Source organism: Ovis aries, chromosome X (assembly GCF_016772045.2).
Source record: "Ovis aries strain OAR_USU_Benz2616 breed Rambouillet chromosome X, ARS-UI_Ramb_v3.0, whole genome shotgun sequence".
Classification (NCBI taxonomy): Eukaryota; Metazoa; Chordata; class Mammalia; order Artiodactyla; family Bovidae; genus Ovis; species Ovis aries.
The window spans coordinates 65,257,571-65,278,966 of NC_056080.1; the positions used below are offsets into that span (position 1 = coordinate 65,257,571).

Consider the following 21,396-nt stretch of genomic DNA (forward strand, 5'->3'; position numbering starts at 1 on the left):
GAAACAGAACTTTTTTTTTCCAAAGTGAAAATATTCAAGAAAATGAAAATTTCCAAATATTACTTTGACCAAATCTCAAGTTTTGATAAGTAGTGGTACCATTTTTCGTTTTAAAACACTAAATAATTTTAACTTGGATTTCCTCTTTATTTCTTTTTCTTTTTTTAAAATTTCCTCTTTAATTGAAGAATTATTTGCAAAAATTTTAATTCCTTCATGGTCAGGTTTTTTAGAAATTGTTTTGTTTTAATTAGTTTTATGGCCTATGTCTGGCAAAATCATCTATATTATTTATACTTTAAAAAATAAACATTCTTTGTATGTTCTGATTTCTGGATTTCTTTCTGTTTCATATAAACACAGAGTTTGTTAATTTTCTATATCTTTAATTATTTTTGTGTAATTGATCTGTGACATTATGATTCAGTTAGTTCAGTCCAGTCATGCAGTCATGTCCGACTCTTTGCAACCCCATGGACCACAGCACGCCAGGCCTCCCTGTCCATCACCAACTCCCGGAGCTTATTCAAACTCATGTCCACTGAGTCAGTGATGCCATCCAACCATCTATCCTTTGTTGTCCCCTTATCCTCCCACCTTCAATCTTTCCCAGCATCAGGGTCTTTTCAAATGAGTCAGTTCTTCCCATCAGGTGGCCAACGTTTTGGAGTTTCAGCTTCAACATCAGTCCTTCCAATGAATATTCAGGACTGATTTCCCTTAGGATGGACTGGTTGGATCTCCTTGCTGTCTAAGCGACTCTCAAGAGTCTTCTCCAACAGCACAGTTCAAAACCATCAATTCTTTGGTGCTCAGCTTTCTTTATGATCCAACTCTCACATCCAGACATGACTACTGGAGAAACCAAGGGCTTGACTATACAGATCTTTGTCAGTAAAGAAATGTCTCTGCTTTTTAATATGTTGTCTAGGTTTGTCATAGCTTTTCTTCCAAGGAGCAAGCATCTTTTAATTTCATGGCTGCAGCCACCATATGCAGTGATTTTGGAGCCCAAGAAAATAATGTCTGCCACTGTTTCTATTGTTTCCTCATCTATTTGCCATGAAATGATGGGACCTGATGCCAAAATCTTAGCTTTTTGAATGTTGAGTTTTAAGCTGGCTTTTTCACTCTCCTCTTTCACTTTCATTAAGAGGCTCTTTAGTTCCCCTTCACTTTCTGCCATAAGGGTGGTGTATCTGCATATCTGAGGTTATTGATATTTTTCCCTGCAATCTTGATTCCAGCTTGTGCTTCATCCAGGCAGGCTTTTCACATGATGTACTCTGCATATAAGTTAAATAAGCAGCACGACAATGTACAGCCTTGCTGTACTCCTTTCCCAATTTGGAACCAGTCTGTTGTTCCACATCTGGTTCTAACTGTTGCTTCTTGACCTGCATACAGATTTCTCAGGAGGCAGGTCAGGTGGTCTGGTATTCCCATCTCTTTAAGGTCTTTATAATCTGACCCTACCTTACTTGCCCAATTTTGTTGATACTTATACTCCAACATGGGCTTCCCTTGTGGCTCAGTAAATATTCCACTTGCAATGCAGGAGACCTGGCCTCAATCACTGGGTTGGGAAGATCCCCTGGAGAAAGGAAAGGCTACCCACGCCAATATTTTGGCCTGGAGAATTCCATGGACTGTATAGTCCATGCAGTTGCAAAGAGTCGGATACGACTGAGTGACTTTCACTTCACATATTCCAACATGCAAGCTCCTCTCTATTCATCTTGGCTTCTTCACTGTCCACTCACAGGTCACGTGCATCCCTGCCTCTCAGCTTCACCCATGGTATTTTTCTTCCCTCACCTAAAGTGGCTTTACTTCTTTTCTCCTTTCATATGAATACCACACATCCCAAAAAGCCTGAATAAGTCCCACCTAGTAAATAAATTTTTATTAACAATGTGATCACTGTCAGTATACAATACTAATCTAATGGTTTAGTAATTCTTTATATACTGTCTTGAATTGTTTTCTATTATTTTTGTGAATTAGCTTTGCCTCTCCAATTAGACTTTATACTTTTCTGAAGATAGTTCTGCAAACACAGTAGTTATTAACTGGGTATTTGATAATTGTCTTATATAAAGAAGAAAGACTACCCTACTTCCTCAACTCCAGTGCTTTTGAAGCACTTTAGAGATGTGATCAAAATCCCTAAGTCTGCCTGGACTTTGAATGACTTATGACAAAGGATTCTTCTCTAATGAAAAGAAATTCTATGTACTTTGGCAGTACAAACAGGCTTTTGGAAGCAATAGCAGAGATACAGAAAGGAAACAGTGCTTCAGTATTGGCTCTAGTCCTTCAGGAACTTAGAGAACAATAAACCTCTCACTCAGTTTCAAGTAAGCAATGCCAGGAAGCCCAGCTAATAAAGAAAAGATAAACTGAAAGCCTTTTTACTTTTCTCTGCTAGATTTATTTCTTCAGTTAGACAAGCCTTGGAAAGAAAAGTCTGGGAATTTATCTATAAAGCCTTGATGTTCCACTAGAGTGAGATTGTCTTTAAAATGAGTTTTATTAATAAACTTTCTGTAAACTGGCCTAGAAACCAATTATCTAAAGTAGCCCCAAACAAGTTATTCTATTACATATCTTGGATTATAGCTCTCAAACCACCTGAAATATTCTTGTGAATTGGTTTTCTGTTACATATTTATTCAAAAACATAAGCTCCATAAGAGCAGAAACCTCATCTACCTTATTCACCCCAGGTATGCCTAGTGCTTTGAAAAGTGCCTGGTACAAAACAAAAGCTTAATAAACTGCTGAAAGAATAAATGACAAAAAGCAGCTTTCCAGTGACTATGATTTTGAAGGGCTAATCACACAACTTATTCCAAGAAGACATTCATTCCTTGCCTCATACAACCTTACCAAGCATGCTGTGTGAGATGGGGAAGGTGATGGTGGGCTGGCCTGTCATTCTCCAGCGGCTACAGAGATAGGAGAGGTCTGTTCTAAGCATTTCCACTATCATCTTGTTGTCTAGAGCCAGGTAGAATTGTTGCTGGTCTATAAACTAAGAAAAAGAAAAATAATGGTTTAGCATAATTAATCTCATAACTATCAAATAATATTTTAAAATACTCATATATTCATAATGGTGTATAAGATATCACAGAGGCAACAATACCTCCAAATTTAATGCCTAATTCTTCCCAAAGTATCTGGTGGCCTATTAGTACATATAGTTGTCTTGGACATTTTTAGTGTGCTATAGTTAACAAATTGTTTTCAAGCACATGATTTTATTTAGTTCTAACAACCCAGTGAGGGCTTTTCTCCTTTTTAATAGACAAAAAGTAAGGCCAAGAGACACTGAGTAGATTAGCAAAGTTATATGACTAGCAAATGGCAAAATCAGAGATAGAATTTCTGGTCCATTATTCTTTCATCTGTACTTCAGTGCACTATTTCAGATGTAAGATAACAAATGGGGAACTGAATCTTTCTTTCCAGAAAATAGTTTCTACTCCTATACACATATATAATAAGGCTTGCTACTATAATATGGGTAATAAACATCATGCTAATAAACAATGTATCTCATGGCTAAAATAGTACTGACATTTTTGTTTAGAAGAGGATATGAAAAATTTCTAAGCATGTAAAAAGGGCCCATCTCAGAAAGAAATAGAAGATCTAATTTAGTAGCTGAATATTACCAAAAAAGACTATATTTTGTTTATAAAGGATACAGTATTATATTTAATCTTTAATAAAGAGTACTCGCTGCTTCTGCAATACCAAGGATTACTCTTGGTAGCCACAGTTACTTGGCATAGCTCTTTGCTGCAACATCAATTCAGCCCAACTCAACAAATATTTACTAAGCAGCTTAATATGTACAAGGTCCCATGGAACTCTGACACTTCTCCCAACTCCAGTAAATGCTTTATTTCTATAGTGTTTCTCTTTTATTTTCATTCATCTCAATGCACATCAAAGCTCATTCCACCCACCTGTGGAGTGAAGGTAAAGATAGTTTTCCGAATGTCATAGAGTTTTGAAGTTCCAAGGACACCCATGTGTCTGTAGGGTCTTCCACTGAGTTTCATTCTACTGTTGCACCCTGATATAGAATTGAGAAATGGTTAAGATATTTTCAGTGCACAAATTCTACCAGCAAATATTTTTTTTGCATTAATTTATGCTTCCTTATTGAACAAAATAAGTTCTGTGTCTCAAAGTTAATGTCCATGTCATGTACAGGGCCAATATAAGCAGCATGGGCTTTCCAAGAGAAAGAATAGGTAGTTATCTGTGTTCTTAAAACAAATTATGCTCTTATAAAAAAGTCAAATCATCTACATGAGATAAGAATGCATATAAAAATTAATAGTTCTAAGAATGATAGAATGCTATTACCAACATTCAAACATTGAATTTCCTTAAAGCTCATGAAAAGCACAAAAGCTATTCTTTTTTAAAAAATATAAATTTATTTAATTGGAGGTTAATTACTTTACAATATTGTATTGGTTTTGCCATACATCAACATGAATCTGCCACAGGTATACACGTGTTCCCCATCCTGAACCCCCCTCCGTCCTCCCTCCCCGTACCATCCCTCTGGGTCCTCCCAGTGCACCAGCCCCGAGCATCTAGTATCATGCATCGAACCTGGACTGGCGATGCATTTCATATATGATATTATACATGTTTCAATGCCATTCTCCCAAATCATTCCACCCTCTCCCTCTCCCACAGAGTCCAAAAGACTATTCTATACATCTGTGTCTCTTTTGCTGTCTCGCATACAGGGTTATCGTTACCATCTTTCTAAATTTCATATATATATGCGTTAGTATACTGTATTGGTGTTTTTCTTTCTGGCTTACTTCACTCTGTATAATAGGCTCCAGTTTCATCCACCTCATTAGAACTGATTCAAATGTATTCTTTTTAATGGCTGAGTAATACTCCATTGTGTATATGTACCACAGCTTTCTTATCCATTCGTTTGCTGATGGACATCTAGGTTGCTTCCATGTCCTGGCTATTATAAACAGTGCTGTGATGAACATTGGGGTGCACGTGTCTCTTTCAATTCTGGTTTCCTCGGTGTGTAGGCCCAGAAGTGGGATTGCTGGGTCATAAGGCAATTCTATTTCCAGTTTTTGAAGGAACCTCCAAACTGTTCTCCATAGTGGCTGTACTAGTTTGCATTCCCACCAACAGTAAGATGGTTCCCTTTTCTCCACACCCTCTCCAGCATTTATTGCTTGTAGACTTTTGGACCGCAGCCATCCTGACTGGCGTGAAATGGTACCTTATTGTGGTTTTGATTTGCAATTCTCTGATAATGAGTGATGTTGAGCATCTTTTCATGTGTTTGTTACCCATCTGTATGTCTTCTTTGGAGAAATGTCTGTTTAGTTCTTTGGCCCATTTTTTGATTGGGTCGTTTATTTTTCTAGAATTGAGCAGCAGGAATTGCTTGTATATTTTTGAGATTCTTTGTCAGTTGCTTCATTTGCTATTATTTTCTCCCATTCTGAAGGCTGTCTTTTCACCTTGCTTATAGTTTCCTTTGTTGTGCAGAAGAAGCTTTTAAGTTGAATTAGGTCCCATTTGTTTATTTTTGCTTTTATTTCCAATATTCTGGGAGGTGAGTCATAGAGGATCCTGCTGTGATTTATGTCAGAGAGTGTTTTGCCTATATTCTCCTTTAGGAGTTTTATAGTTTCTGTTTATAGTTTATAGTTTTCTTTTTTTCCTCTCTGATTCATTTATTTCTACCATTCTATCTTCTACTTCACTAATCCCATCTTCTGCCTCTGTTATTCTACTATTTGTTGCCTCCAGAGTGTTTTTGATTTCCTTTATTACATTATTCATTATATATTGACTCTTTTTTATTTCTTCTAGGTCCTTGTTAAACCTTTCTTTCATCTTCTCAATCCTTGTCTCCAGGCTATTTATCTGTGATTCCATTTTGTTTTCAAGATTTTGGATCATTTTCACTATCATTATTTGGAATTCTTTATCAGGTAGATCCCCTCTCTCTTCCTCTTTTGTTTGGTTTGGTGGGCATTTATCCTGTTCCTTTACCTGTTGGGTATTCCTCTGTCTCTTCATCTTCTTTATATTGCTGAGTTTGGGGTGGCCTTTCTGTATTCTGGCAGTTTGTGGAGCTCTCTTTATTGTGGAGTTTCCTTGCTGTTGGTGGGGTTGTATGGGTGGCTTGTCAAGGTTTCTTGGTTAGGGAAGCTTGTGGTGGTGTTCTGGTGGGTGGAGCTGGATTTATTCTCTCTGGAGTGCAATGAAGTGTCCAGTAATGAGTTATGAGATGTCAGTGGTTTTGGAGTAACTTTGGGCAGCCTGTATATTGGAGCTCAGGGCTGTGTTCCTGTGTTGCTGGAGAATTTGTGTGGTATGTCTTGCTCTGGAACTTGTTGGCCCTTGGGTGGTGCTTGGTTTCAGTGTAGGTATGGAGGCGTTTGATGAGCTCCTGTCGATTAATGTTCCCTGGAGTCAGGAGTTCTCTGGTGTTCTCAGGGTTTGGAGTTAAGCCTCCTGCTTCTGGTTTTCAGTCTTATTTTTACAGTAGTCTCAAGACTTCTCCTTCTATACAGCACCATTGATAAAACATCTTTTGAAGACAATGGGCTGCTTTTCTGGGTGCCTGGTGTCCTCTGCTGGCATTCAGAAGTTGTTTTGTGGAATTTACTCAGCGTTCAAATGTTCTTTTGATGAATTTGTGGGGGAGAAAGTGGTCTCCCCTTCCTATTCCTCTGCCATCTTAGCACCGCCCCCCAAAAGCTATTCTGATTATCAGACTTACCAGTATTAACTATGCTTCAAGAAAGCTGAACAAAAACCTCATCAGTTTAAAGATGGCAAACTAAACTGGAAAAAGTGAAATAAGAGTGCATCTTGATCTCCTTCAATAGCATACTACTGACACATTTTATTCAATGGGAGAACACATTTTATCCAGAAAAATCAAGATATTTTAATATTCTTATATCTGATAGGAAATTTTGTGGACTGTTAGAGTAAAATTTACTTTCAGAGGAGCTATTTTGAAAACTGGAAAAAGAGGGAAGACTTTAACTATCAGCTACAAAAGTAAGGCACAATTTTAATGAAAATATAAATATATACATGTGTGTCTCAATGTCTTGTATGTGTATATATACACATATGTATGTGTGTACACACACTGTGCACATTCACAAACACATCCATCTTATTTCCTTGAATATAAGATGTTGTTTTTTTAATAGTTTAGCATTCTGAAATTAGAATATATCTGATAATTGATGTCTATGTTAAATGCATGCATTTCTTTTTGTCTTTCAAAAGGCAATTATAATACCAATAACTCTTATGAGGAAATATTTCACTTATTCACACACAATTTTCCCTTTTATAATAAAGGACAGCACAATACACATAGCTCTCAAACCCTTTTTTCCCAGAATATATATTAAATATCCTTCATATCAGTACTAACAGAATTAGTACCACTTTTTTGGGGGGTGGGGGGCTATAACCCATTCTTCTTAGGGATTTCATTTTTGTCTCCTCTTTATCCTACGTATGATACCTAACAAATATGCCACTTTTTAAGTGTTGCTTCACTCTTAGGGACAGAACCAGAGAGCTATCAACACCTTTGGCCATATTCCAGGGTCCACTCTATACAGCACACATTTTACCTGAGATTGACATCACAAGTAGGTTTATCTACTGTTCCTTCCATTTTATTTATTTTTATTGTATTATGGTAAAATATACATAAAATTTACCATTTTAACTGTTCAGTGACATTAAATACATTTGCAATGTCGTACAACTATCACTTCCACCCATCTTTAGAAATTTTTCATTTTCCCAAACTGAAACTATAACCATTAAACAATAACTCCCCAGGCTCCCTTCCTCCCAGTCCCTGGTAATCACCATTCTTTCTGTCTTAATGAATTTGCTTACTCTAGATAACTCATATATGTAGAGTCATACAATATCTTTTTGTGACTGGCCTATTCCACTTAGAACAATGTCTGAAGGTTCATCTATTTTACAGTGTCAGAATTTTATCCTTTTTTAAGGCTGAATAAAACTTCATTGTATGCATATAACACATTTTGTTTATCTTTTCATCCATCAATGGATGCTAGGTTCTTTTATTCAAAATTGCTTATAGTATAATATACATGCAGTTAAACACATGAACCTTAAATATAAAATTTGATGAATTTTTACACAGAAACACACAACCCAAATCAGGATATAGAACAGTACTAGCCCTGCATTAGCCTCTTTTATGCCGCTTCCTAGGTATTAATATCCTATAGGCCTCAAAGTTAACCACCATTAAAACTTCAAATACAAGTAAGTATGATTCGTCCATTTTTTAGCTTTATACTAATAGCATCATACATTATCTAGTTTTTGTATCTGGTTTCTTTCACTCAACATTGTGTCCATAAGATTCATCCATATTGTTGTACTTAGAATTAGTTCATTCTTTTTCATTGCTATATACATTCAATGTATGAATGCATTGTTATTTATCCATTCACTTGTTGACAGACATTTGATTTTTTCCTCCAGTTTTTTGTTTTCATTTAAAGTTCCTATGAACATTCTTGTTGTGTGGGAATTCCCAAAGATCACTTCTATGTTTGTGATTCACAGGATTCAGCATCAGTTCAGTTCAGTCACTCAGTCATGTCTGACTCTTTGCAACCCCGTGGACTGTAGCACACCAGGCTTCCCTGTCCATCACCAACGCCTGGAGCTTGCTCAAACTCATGTTCATCGAGTTTGTGATGCCTCCCAACCATCTCATCCTCTGTCGTCCCCTTCTCCTCCTGCCCTCAATCTTTCCCAGCACCAGGATCTTTTCCAATGAGTCAGCTCTTCACATCAGGTGGCCAAATATTGGGGTTTCAGCTTCAGGATCAGTCCTTCCAGTGAATATTCAGGACTGATTTACTTTAGGATCGATTTTGGTTTGATCTCCCTGCAGTCCAAGGAACTCTCAAGAGTCTTCTCCAACACAACAGTTCAAAACCATCAATTCTTTGGCACTCAGCTTTCTTTATAGTCCGACTCACATCCATACATGACTACTGGAAAAACCATACCTTTGAGTAGATAGACTTTTGTTGGCAAAGGACTCAGCATAGATCTATACTAATGGTAAGGTTTATTACAGCAAAGGGATACAAAGCAAAATCAGCAAAGAAAAAAGGTGCATGGTCAAAGTCCAGAGGAAAACAGGCACAAACTTGTAAGAGTCCTCTTCCTAGTGGAGTTACGCAGTGATGTTTAATTTCTCCAGCATCATATTTTGACAAAATGTATGAAATGTCTACTAAGGAAGCTCATTAGAGACTCACTGTCCAGTGTTTGTTTTTATTAGGGGCTGGTAGGATAGGCACCCTCTGCCTAGCATGTACCAAAACTCCAAACTCCACCTTCTGGTCTCTTGTCCAAGGTGTCTTTTTCATAAGGACTTGACACAGCAAAGTGAGACCAACCTGCCATATTGTTCTCAGTTATGTCTTCAGGGGTCTTATACTGAGCAGACAAAACAAATTCATCACCATAAACAAGTACCTTCAAAAGCCAGATGGTTTTCTCCTTAAGTTTCCATTAAAGATTTTTTTAAAAAAATACTTGAAGCATCAATTCAGGCACAACACAAGCCTGGGCAGTAAACTGTAAGTAAAGTAAAGTAAAGTAAAGTAAAGTAAAGTAAAGTAAAGTAAAGTAAAGTAAAGTAAAGTAAAGTAAAGTGAAGTCGCTCAGTTGTGTCCGACTCTTTGCGACCCCATGGACTGTACCCTACCAGGCTCCTCCCTCCATAGGATTCTCCAGGTAAGAGTACTGGAGTGGGTTGCCATTTCCTTCTCCAGGGCATCTTCCCAACCCAGGGATCAAACCCAGGTCTCCCGCATTCCAGGCAGACGCTTTAACCTCTCAGCCTGACCTGAATGCCTTTCTAGAGCTGAGGCAGTGCCAGGATAGTCAAGGCTCACTGACAAGTACAATGCAAGAGGGAACACGCAGTATCATTGGACAAAAATAATTTATAATCATTAGGGCATCCCAAGTAGGACACACATTAATTAGGCAGTTTAGGTTAACAGAATCCCTAATGCGGCTAACCTCTTACTGTGAGGCTTCCTGCCTTAGTGTTTCCAATCCAGTCCAAAAAATTCAGTTCAGAATTTGGTTTCAATGGGACTGTTTTCTGAAGGTAGCTGGATCCAAACAATTTTGTTTTTTCAGGGCACCAGTTCATCTGCCTTGCAAGTGTGGATGACACGCAGAGGTGCTGAGTGGAAGGTAGAGGAGCAAGAGTCATCCCCTGCTGTCTCATAGTTAGCTGTCAGATCTGACTCTGGGATTAGCAGTCAATTTGAATTCAAAGCACTCTCAGCAGCAGGGAAGACGACCCATGCTTTTATTAAGGAGAAGAGGAAAGCTTCCAGGAATTTCAAAATTTCCATTTCTAAAAATCAAAGATCATTAATGCCCTCATCCTTCACTCATGCCTCCTCAGGTGTTTTTTCTCCACTGTTAGAAAATCTGTGTGTCCCATTTAGCAGTTATAATTGTACAATCATCCTCTCCTCTCATACACACCTTTTGTCTAGCAGAGTTGTATGTAAGAAGTTTAAAAGCATTTTCAAAGGCAAACATGTTAAAATAACTTAATCGGAAAGATGTATCGTGTCCAGGAATTGGTTGTGGCAGATTCATGTTGATGTATGGCAAAACCAATACAATATTGTAAAGTAAAGATAAAATAAAATAAAGAATCCCTTTATGAAAGGAAAAAAAGATGAAATTCTCAATTTTCAAATGTTTTAAAATTGGGTTTTCATACTTCCCATTCCTTTCACCCTGATCAATTATCCAGTGAACAGCCTAGAAAAGATCATTCTTTTTATGTGGACAGCTACATTTAATAAACATACTGCCTTATTTAGGTTTATGTATTAGGGAGGAGAAGGAAGTAGAGTCAGGCTGTTTATGTATTAGGGGGAAGGAGAAGGAAGTAGAGTCAGGCTAACAGTCTATTTTAAGCTGTAACTAATCTAGAAAGTCAAACATGATCATCAACAGCAGGAACGCAGGCTCAGGAAGGATCAAGAGTTTGATCTGAGAGGAATGGTGGAGCATGTCACATTCCCTATCATATGCCCTCCTTCAATTTGCAGCTTTCACAGAAATCACATTAGGAATGTAACCAGCTTTTGTATTAGAAATATAGAGCCAATCAGAGGATCAATTTCAGATAGTCCCATCAGAAAATAAGACTTTTCCCTTGGCCATCTGCAACTCAACTGACTCAAATGGTCCAGCCAGCATCAGGGGTGGTTTTACAATTTAGGATCATAAGAAGGGTGATTCAAATCTGCAACAATCCAAGTGTGAATTTATTTAAACCTCACAGGGTTCATTTAGAGTTCATTTAGCCTGTGCCTGTTTTCAGTTCAGCACATCTGGTGCTGATGTGGGAATAGTCTATAGCAGACCTTATCAGGTTTCAGCTGAGAGTCAGATCCACGGAATTAGAATCTGTAAATTTAGGATGCCAAGAGAACTTTTCTTAGGTAGCAGCAAAGCTGAGATGGTACAGGACTGGTCAACCATGGTTTAGGTCCAAGTCCAAGCCCAAGTGACAAACAATACTCTCACAGGCTCTTCTTATTGTGCCTTACATTCCAAATTAACAGTCAAAAATGTGCACAAGAGGATGAAAAAGAAATATCAGCCTAAGAATAACACATTTGATTTCACAACTAAAAACTGCATTTTAAACTCAAAAAGTGTATTTTCATCTGAAGACTGCCTCTCTTTTCATGTTGTCTTCCTTTTTCTTGAAACTCCAATAGTAAAAAAAAAAAAAAAGATAGCAAAAATCATAGTTACAGAGACTAGTTTTATTTCCAATACTCAAAGAGTTTGGATTCCAATCTGCTCATTGGCAGCAAAAAGCAAAGTAGTTGTATCCCACTATTTTCTTTTTGCAACTTTTCCTGATAGAAATGATCCCTCTAGCTTTATGAGACTACAATATAACATTTTATATCAGTGTCTATTATACGCCAAGATGCAATAGCCACAAAATACAAAGTCATTTTTAAAAGTTCCTCCTTTCTACCCTTTGCTCAAGTTTTCTCAAACTTTGAGCAGAAAATCCAGCATTTACAGGCTTACTGTTGTAGCTGCAGGGAGATCCCTGTTGAAATGTAGGAGTGAGGGTAGAAGGCTGTGGTAGCAATGGCTAGAGTGTTTTTCTCCCTTTGATTTTTTATTTATAACATTTTGCTCCAGCTCTGGGAAGTGATGGGGCAATAGATGGGGAAACAATGGAAACAGTGACAGACTTAATTTTGTTGTGCTCCAGAATCACTGCAGATGGTGACTGCAGCCACAAAATTTAAAGACACTTGCTCCTTGGAAGAAAAGCTATGACAAACCTAGACAGCATATTAAAAAGCAGAGACATTATTTTGCCTACAAAGGTCCATATAGTCAAAGCTATGGTTTTTCCAGTAGTCATGTATAGATGTGAGAGTTGGACCATAAAGAAGTCTGAGCACCAAAGAACTGATGCTTTTGAACTGTGGTTTTGGAAAAGATTCTTGAGAGTCCCTTAGACTGCAAGGAAATCAAACCAGTCAATCCTAAGGAAAATCAATCCTGAATATTCATTGGAAGGACTGATGCTGAAGCTAAAGCTCCAATACTTTGGCCACCTGATGCCAAGAGCCGACTCATTAGAAAAGACCCTGATGCTGGGAAAGATTGAAACCAGGAGAAGGAGACGACAGAGGATGAGATGGTTGGATGGCATCACTAACTCAACGGACATGAGATTGAGCAAGCTCCGGGAGATGGTGAAGGACAGGGAAGCCTGGCATGCTGCGGTCTATGGGGTCACAAAGAGTTGGACATGTCTGAGGGACTGAACAACAAGAACAACAACTGGGAAGTGATTTAACTTCCACCCCCAGCCCAGCTCGCACTCCCCTCACCTGCGCCCCCACCACACACACATGAACAAAAAGAACACAAACTTTTCAAGACTTTGGCCAATTCTAAGTTCACCTTTGGGAATGTTTGGACCCTTTTCCTCCAGCCTGGAGGAGGAAATAAAAACAAAAGGCACCCAGGTTGCACTTTTCCCTCTCACTTTAGCCATTGTGTCCAAAAGTAGCCAGAGGATGCTTCGAGCCAACTCTCTTGGAGTTGGATCTAACATTTTAAAATTCCATAGGGTAACTTTTACCTCCTACAACAGATAGCAGCTCAACTACATTTTTATACCACAGATAATTCCACAGATGCCCAGTACCACAGGTTTGTCATCCTCTACCATCCTTTTCTCAAACAATGTTTTTGCCATATTTAAGTGAGTTAAGGTCATGCCAGACAATCCCACCACTGTTAGCAGTATGTGGGGAGTCCTGAAAATCACCCCAGATTTGGTGATGATGTGACTCATAGGCAGAGGATTCGTGGGACTCAGCAAATAGTCATACTTGAGGTTAATATTTATTACAGCAAAAAGATACAAGGCAAAATCAGTAAAGGGAAAAATGTGCATGGGGCAAAGTCTAAAGGAAACCAGAAATAAGCTTTCAACATCCTGTCCCAGTAGTCACACACCACATGCTTAATTCTTCCAGCATCACACATGTGCTGTGACAACATGTGTGAAGTGCTGCCTATCAGCAGTAGACTCAGTACCCAATGTTTTTTTAAAGTGCTGGTCACATGAGCACACTCTGCCTGGCCTGCACCAAAATTCTAGACTCTTAGAAGAAAATCTGGTGTTCAGTATAAGCCATGTTGTTTGCTCAACTTAGAGCAAATTATCCTTATCAGTTAGGGGATGGTGGAAACCCTTCCTAAATCTGAGTCTTCAGATGCTAGCCAAGGGCCAACTTTGCAAGCAGGCTTTTCTAAGGATAGCATTTCTGACCTGTCATGTTAACTCTTTGCTGCACATGTCCATGTCTTTCAGAGCATATATGTATGCATTTCTGTAGAGTATATACCCAGTAGTGGGAGTGATAGGTCCAGGGAATGTGTATGTTCAGTTCTTTTAATAGCTGCCTGTTAAACTGATACCTTACCACCATAAAATGCTATTCATTATTTCTATTAATATTTTTTTGCCTTTAGTATACTTTGTCTGATATTAGTACAGTTATACCAGCTTCAGTGCGTTTATTATTGCATGGCATATTGTTTTCTATACTTTTGTTTTCAACCTGGGTCCTTTTCAGGTAAAACTCCTTTCTGTAGTATGTTGCTGGATTTTGCTTTATTATGCAACTTGACAATATCTGTCTTTTAATTGAAACACTTAGCCCATTTATATTAATATATTTACTGGATATTTGGATTTAAATCTTATATATTACTTCTTGATCTCCATTTGCCTAATTTATTATTCCTTATTTCTCTTTTTTTGCCTTGCTTTGGATTAAATGAGAATTTTATTGTATCATTTCCCCTACATCAAATTGTTAGACATTCTTTTGCTATTCTTTTAATAGTTACTACAGAGAAGCTCTTCTCAACTGGATTCCACCAGAGATTTAATTATCTAAATATTCATTGAATATATTAACTTATCTTCCTTGTATTTAAATTGGAACTAGGGTCTACCACCCTTGGGAGAATGGAAAAAAATTTTTCTGTAGGGCTTAATTATGCCATGAACTCCTGCTTGAGTAAAATTGCCCTAGAGAGTGAAGCATACATCCTTGACTGATTAGAGTCTATGTTAAATTAGTGCTTTTACCACTTCTTGAACAATGCAAGAATCTTATAACACACTTCATTCACATACTGCCTTTTATTTATTTATTACTATTTCTGTCATTTATTTATACTTTTATTTTATCCATAAAGTATTATTAGTATTGTTTCAAACAGTCCATTTTTTAAAAAGTTGCTCAGTCATGTCCGACTCTTTGAGACTCCATGGACTATACAGTCCGTGAAACTCTCCAGACCAGAATACTGCAGTGGGTAGCCTTTCTCTTTTCCAGGGGATCTTCCCAACCCAGGGATCGAATCCAGGTCTCCCACATTGCGGGTAGTTTCTTTACCAGCTGAGCCACAAGGGAAGCCCAAGAACATAGGAGTGGGTAGCCTATCCTTTCTCCAGGGGATCTTCCCAACCCAGGAATTGAACTGAGGTCTCCTGCATTGTAGGTGGATTATTTACCAGCTGAGCTATCAGGGAAGCCCAATGCAAGAATCTTACAACAAACTTCATTCACATCCTGCCTTTTATTTATTTATTACTATTTCTGTCATTTACTTCATTTCTACTTTTATTTTATCCATAAAGTATTGTTATTAGTGTTGTTTTAGACATTCAACAGTCTTATATTTACACTTTCCATTTCTCTTTCTGTCTGTGATCACTTTTCTTCTGCCAGAGTTCCCTTTAATGTTTCTTTTAGTGTGAGTCCACTAATAATACATTGTCAGTTTTTACTTATCTGAACATGCCTTTACTGCCAAATTCAGACTCAAATTGAAGAAAGCAGGGAAAACCACTAGACCATTCAGGTATGACCTAAGTCAAATTCCTTACAATTAACAGTGGAAGTGACAAATAGATTCAAGGGATTGGATCTGATAGACAGAGTGCCTGAAGAACTATGGATGGAGGTTTATGACATTGTACAGGAGGCAGTGATCAAGACCATCCCCAAGAAAAAGAAATGCAAAAAGGCAGAATGGTTGTCTGAGGAGGCCTTATAAATAGCCGAGAAAAGAAGAGAAGTGAAAGGCAAAGGAGAAAAGGAAAGATACACCCATTTGAATGCAGAGTTCCAAAGAATAGCAAGGAGAGATAAGAAAGTCTTCCTCAGTGATCAATGCAAAGAAATCGAGGAAAAACAATAGAATGGGAAAGACTAGAGATCTCTTCAAGAAAACTAGAGATACAAAGGGAACATTTCATGTAAAGATGGGCTCAATAAAGCACAGAAATGGTATGGACCTAACGGAAGCAGAAGATATTAAGAAGAGGTGGCAAGAATACACAGAAGAACTATACAAAAAAGATCTTCATGACCTAGATAATCACGATGGTGTGATCACTCACCTAGAGCCAGACATCCTGGAATGCAAAGTCAAGTGGGCCTTAGGAAGCATCACTACAAACAAAGCTAGTGGAGGTGATGGAATTGCATCTGAGCTATTTCAAATCCTAAAATATGATGCTGCTAAAGTGCCGTGCTTAATATGCCAACAAATTTGGAAAACTCAGCAGTGGCCACAGGAATGGAAAAGGTCAGTTTTCATCCCAATCCCAAAGAAAGGCAATGCCAAAGAATATTCAAAACACAATTGCACTCATCTCACACACTAGCAAAGTAATGCTCAAAATTCTCCAAGCCAGACTTCAACAGTACATGAACTGTGAAATTCCAGAAGTTTAAGTTGGATTTAGAAAAGGCAAAGGAACCAGAGGTCAAATTGCCAACATGTCGGATCACTGAAGAAAGCAAGAGAGTTCCAGAAAAACATCTACTTCTGCTTTATTGACTATGCCAAACCCTTTGACTGTGTGGATCACAATAAACTGTGGAAAATTCTGAAAGAGATGGGAATACCAGATCACCTGACCTGCCTCCTGAGAAATCTGTATGCAGGTCAGGAAGCAACAGTTAGAACTGGACATGGAAGAACAGACTGGTTCCAAATCAGAAAAGGAGTATGTCAAGGCTGTATAACGTCACTCTGCTTATTTAACTTATATGCAGGGTACATCATGAGAAATGCTGGACTGGATGAAGCACAAGCTGGAATCAAGATTGCCAGGAGAAATATCAATAACCTCAGATATGCAGATGACACCACACTTATGGCAGAAATAGAAGAAGAACTAAACAGCCCCTTGATGAAAGTGAAAGAAGGGAGTGAAAAAGTTGGCTTAAAGCTCAACATTCAGAAAAGTAAGATCATGGTATCTGGTCCCATCACTTCATGGCAAATAGACGGGGAAACAGTGGCAACAGTGGCAGACTTTATTTTCTTGGGCTCCAAAATCACTGCAGATGGTGACTGCAGCCATGAAATTAAAAGACACTTGCTCCTTGGAAGAAAAGCTATGACCAAACTAGACAGCATATTAAAAAGCAGGCATTAATTACTTTGCCAACAAAGGTCTATCTAGTCAAAGCTATGGTTTTTCCAGTAGTCATGTATGGATGGGAGAGTCAAACTATAAAGAAAGCTGAGCACTGAAGAATTGATGCTTTTGAACTGTGATGTTGGAGAAGACTCTTGAGAGTCCCTTAGATAGCAAGGATCCAACCAGTCCATCCTAAAGGAATCATTCCTGAATATTCATTGGAAGGACTGATGCTGTTACTGAAGCTCCAATACTTTGGCTACCTGATGCGAAGAACTGACTCATTGGAAAAGACCTTGATGCTGGGAATGATTGAATGCAGGAGGAGAAGGGGACCAGAAAGGATCAGATGGTTGAATGGCGTCACTGACTCAATGGACGTGAGTTTGAGTAGGCTCCGGGATTTGGTGATGGACAGGGAAGCCTGGCGTGCTGCAGTCCATGGGGTTGCAAAGAGTTGGACACGACTGAGCAATTAAACTGAACTGTACTGAACTGAATATGCCTTAGCATCACCTTTATTTATGAAGGATATCTTCACTGGATATAGAATTATAGTATGGCAGTTATTTTCTCTCAGTAATTTATAAGTGACCTTCAGTTGTTCTGTGGAGTTCATTGGTTTTGTTGAACAGTCAGCTGTACCCTTGATCATTGTTCCTTTGAAACCAATGTATGTTTTCTTAACTCTAGCTCTTGTAAGATTTTCTCTTTGTCTTGGTTTCCAGTTTGATTATTAAATTTAGGTTTGTATTTATCTTGTCCACAGATTTTTAGCCCTTTTGGATGTTTAACTTGATATTTTTAGTAATATTTGAAAAACTTCTATCTCTTCAAACAGTTCCTGTTCCATTCTTTTCCTTGTTCTTGAACTCCAGAACTTTTCACTGATCCTTAATACTGTTTTGATTTTCCATCCTTTTTCTATCCTTTTTCTTATGTGCTTTAATGTGGCTATTTTATACTGATTTACTTTTTGGTTCATTAACCCTCTCTTCTACTGTCTCTTATGGTATTAATCTCATATATTACATTCTAATTTCACTTATTGTATTTTCTAGTTTTGAAATTCTATTTGATTTTTAATAGATTCTAGTTTTCTAGTGAAATTCATCTTCTAAATCTATTTTTGGAATGAATGAATGGTTTATGAGTCCTGTCTGATTGTTCCCAAAATGTGAATTATGTTTCAAAAATGTATTAAAACTTTAATTGACTTTTACTGTAGTAAAATATATATATATATATATATATATATATATATATATACAACATTAAGTTTACCATTTTAAACATATAGTTCAGTGGCATTAAGTGTATTCACATTGTTCTGCAATCATCACCACATCCATCTCCAGGAGTTTTTCATTATCCCAAACAGAAACTTTTTATCCACTGAATAATAACTCCTCATTATGGTCTTCTGTCAACCACCCTTTGATTCTTTGATAGCAGTCACCATTCTACGTTTTGTCTCTATATTCTATATTTTGTCTGACTCCACTAAGTACCTCATACAGGTGGAATCATACATATTTATCCATTTTTATCTTGCTTACTTCATTTAGTATAATATCTTTACGGTTCTATGTTGTGGCATGTGTTAGGATTTCCATCCTTTAAATAAAAAGATGAATGATATTCCTATATATGTTATGTGTATACACACACACACACAAGTTTATCTATTCACCTGTCAATGAACATTTGAGCATTTTCTACATCTTGGTTATTGTGACTAATGCTGCTTTGAACATTAGTGAACAAACATCTATTTGAGTTCCTGTTTTCCCTTCCTTTGGCTAGTATATGCAGAAGTATTGGAGAAGGCTATGGGAACCCACTTCAGTACTCTTGCCTGGAGAATCCCATGGACAGAGGAGCCTGGTAGGCTGCAGTCCATGGGGTTGCCAGGAGTTGGACATGATCAAGCGACTTCACTTTCACTTTTCACTTTCATGCATTGGAGAAGGAAATGGCAATCCACTCCAGTTTTCTTGCCTGGAGGATCCCAGGGACCGGGGAGCCTGGTGAGCTGCCATCTATGGGGTTGCACAGAGTCAGACATGACTGAAGCGACTTAGCACTAGCAGTAGCATGCAGAAGTATATATAGAAGTACAATTGATTGATCAATTCTATGTTTAATTTTTATGAGGAACTTGCCATACTGTTTTCCACAATGGCTGCACCATTTCAGATTCCTACCAATAGACCATACAGGTTCCAACTCCTCTACTGTCTCAATACTCGTGGCTTTTTGGTTTTATTATTTATTTTATAATAGTTATACCAGTGAGTGTGTAGTGACTCATTACTGGGATTTTGATTGGCATTTCCCTAATGATTAGTGTTGTTGAGCCTCTTTTCATGTGTTTATAGACCACTTGTATATTTTCTTTGGAAAATGTCTACTCAAGTCCTTTGCCTTTAAAATTTTTTAAATTTAAAAACTCCCCCCAGCTTTACTGAGATATAATTAACATATACCATTGTGTAAGTTTAAGGTGTACAATGTGATGATTTGATATGCAGATATATTGTGAATGTGTACTATAATAAGGTTAGTTAATACATCCTTCGCCTCAAATAGTTGCAATTTTGTTGTTGTTATGGTGAGAACTTTAAACTCTACTATCATAGCAACTTTCAAGTATACAATATGCTATTTTTAACTATAGTCATCACATTGCACATTACATCTCAGGAAATTATTCATCTTAAAACTGAAAGTTAGTACCCTTTGACCAATACTTCCCCATTATTTTCACCTCAGCTCCTGGCAACCATCATTTTACTCTGTTTCTATGAGTTTGATGTTTTTAACTTCCATACATAAGAGAGATCATACAGTATTTGTCTTTCTCTGTCTGACTTTTTTCAACTTAGTAAAATGTTCTTAAGATTCATGGATATTGGTGCATATGGTAGGATTTCCTTTTTCTCATGGCTGAATAATATTCCATTGTTACACACACACACACACACACACACACACACACACACACACATACTACATTTTCTTTATCCATTTATCTGTTGATGTACATTTAGATTGCTTCTATATCTTGGCTATTGTGAATAATACTTCAATAAACCTGGGAATGCCAATATCTAATCTCCCTCAGATATATACCCAGATGTGGGATTGCTGGATCATATGCTCATTTTTTGAGGAACCTCCATACTGTTTTCCACAGTAGCTGTACTTATTTATTAGGTTGGTGCAAACATAATTGCTATTTTGGACCATGAATCTTAAATCATTATAACTAGGCTCAAACACATCTTTATTAATCAAAATAGGAACCATCACAATCAATACATTTTTACCAACAAGAAATAAATTTGTTTATTCTTATAGCATAAAATCTGTGCTTTAGGATATGACAAACTCTTGGAAAGCATTTTCTACCTCCTGCTGGTTGTGGAAGTGTTTTCCCTGCAAAAAGTTGTTGAGATGCTTGAAGAAGTGGTAGTTGGGTGGCGAGAGGTCAGATGAATATGGAGGATGAGGCAAAACTTCATAGCCCAATTCATTCAACTTTTGAAGCCTTGGTTGTGCGATGTGTAGTCGGGTATTGTGGTGGAAAAGAATTGGGCCCTTTTTGTTGACCAATGCTGGCTGCAGGCATTGCAGTTTTCAGTGCATCTTATAGCATACTTCTCAGATTTAATGGTTTTGCAGAGATTCAGAAAGCTGTAGTGGATCAGACTGGCAGCAGACCACCAAACAGTGACTATGACTTTTTTGGTGCAAGTTTGGCTTTGGGAAGTGATTTGGAGCTTCTTCTTGGTCCAGACACTGAGCTGGTCATCACCACGTGTCATATAAAATCCACTTTTCATTGCACATCACATTCTGATTGAGAAATGGTTTACTGTTGCACAGAATAAGAGAAGATGACAGTTCAAAATAATGATATTTTTTATTTTCAGTCAGCTCAAGAGGTCACTCACTTATCAAGGTTTTTCACCTTTTCAGTTTGCTTCAAATGCCAAACAACTGTAGAATGGTCGACACTGAGTTCTTCGGCAACTTCTCATGTAGTTGTAAGAGGATCAGCTTTGATGATTGCTCTCAGTTGGTCATTGTCAACTTCTGATGGCTGGCCACTCCACTTCTAATCTTCAAGGCTCTCGTCTCCTTTGCAAAACTTCTTGAACCACAACTGCACTATATGTTTATTAGCAGTTCCCAGGCCAAATGCACTGTTGATATTGTGAGTTGTCTCCACT

General features: G+C 37.7%; 1 protein-coding gene across 6 annotated transcripts in view; it reads right to left on the reverse strand.

Moving 5' to 3' along the window:
• The window catches only part of PHKA1 (phosphorylase kinase regulatory subunit alpha 1), a 171,903-nt gene that overhangs the window by 69,513 nt on the left and 80,994 nt on the right, over positions 1-21,396 (reverse strand). For all 6 annotated transcript variants that reach the window (XM_027963242.3, XM_027963241.3, XM_027963240.3 and 3 more), the window contains exons 15-16: positions 3,981-4,090; positions 2,893-3,037 (exon numbers count right to left, since the gene is read on the reverse strand). In XM_027963242.3, the coding sequence (XP_027819043.1) occupies positions 2,893-3,037; positions 3,981-4,090 (255 nt within the window). The remainder of the gene's footprint in view (positions 1-2,892; positions 3,038-3,980; positions 4,091-21,396) is intronic.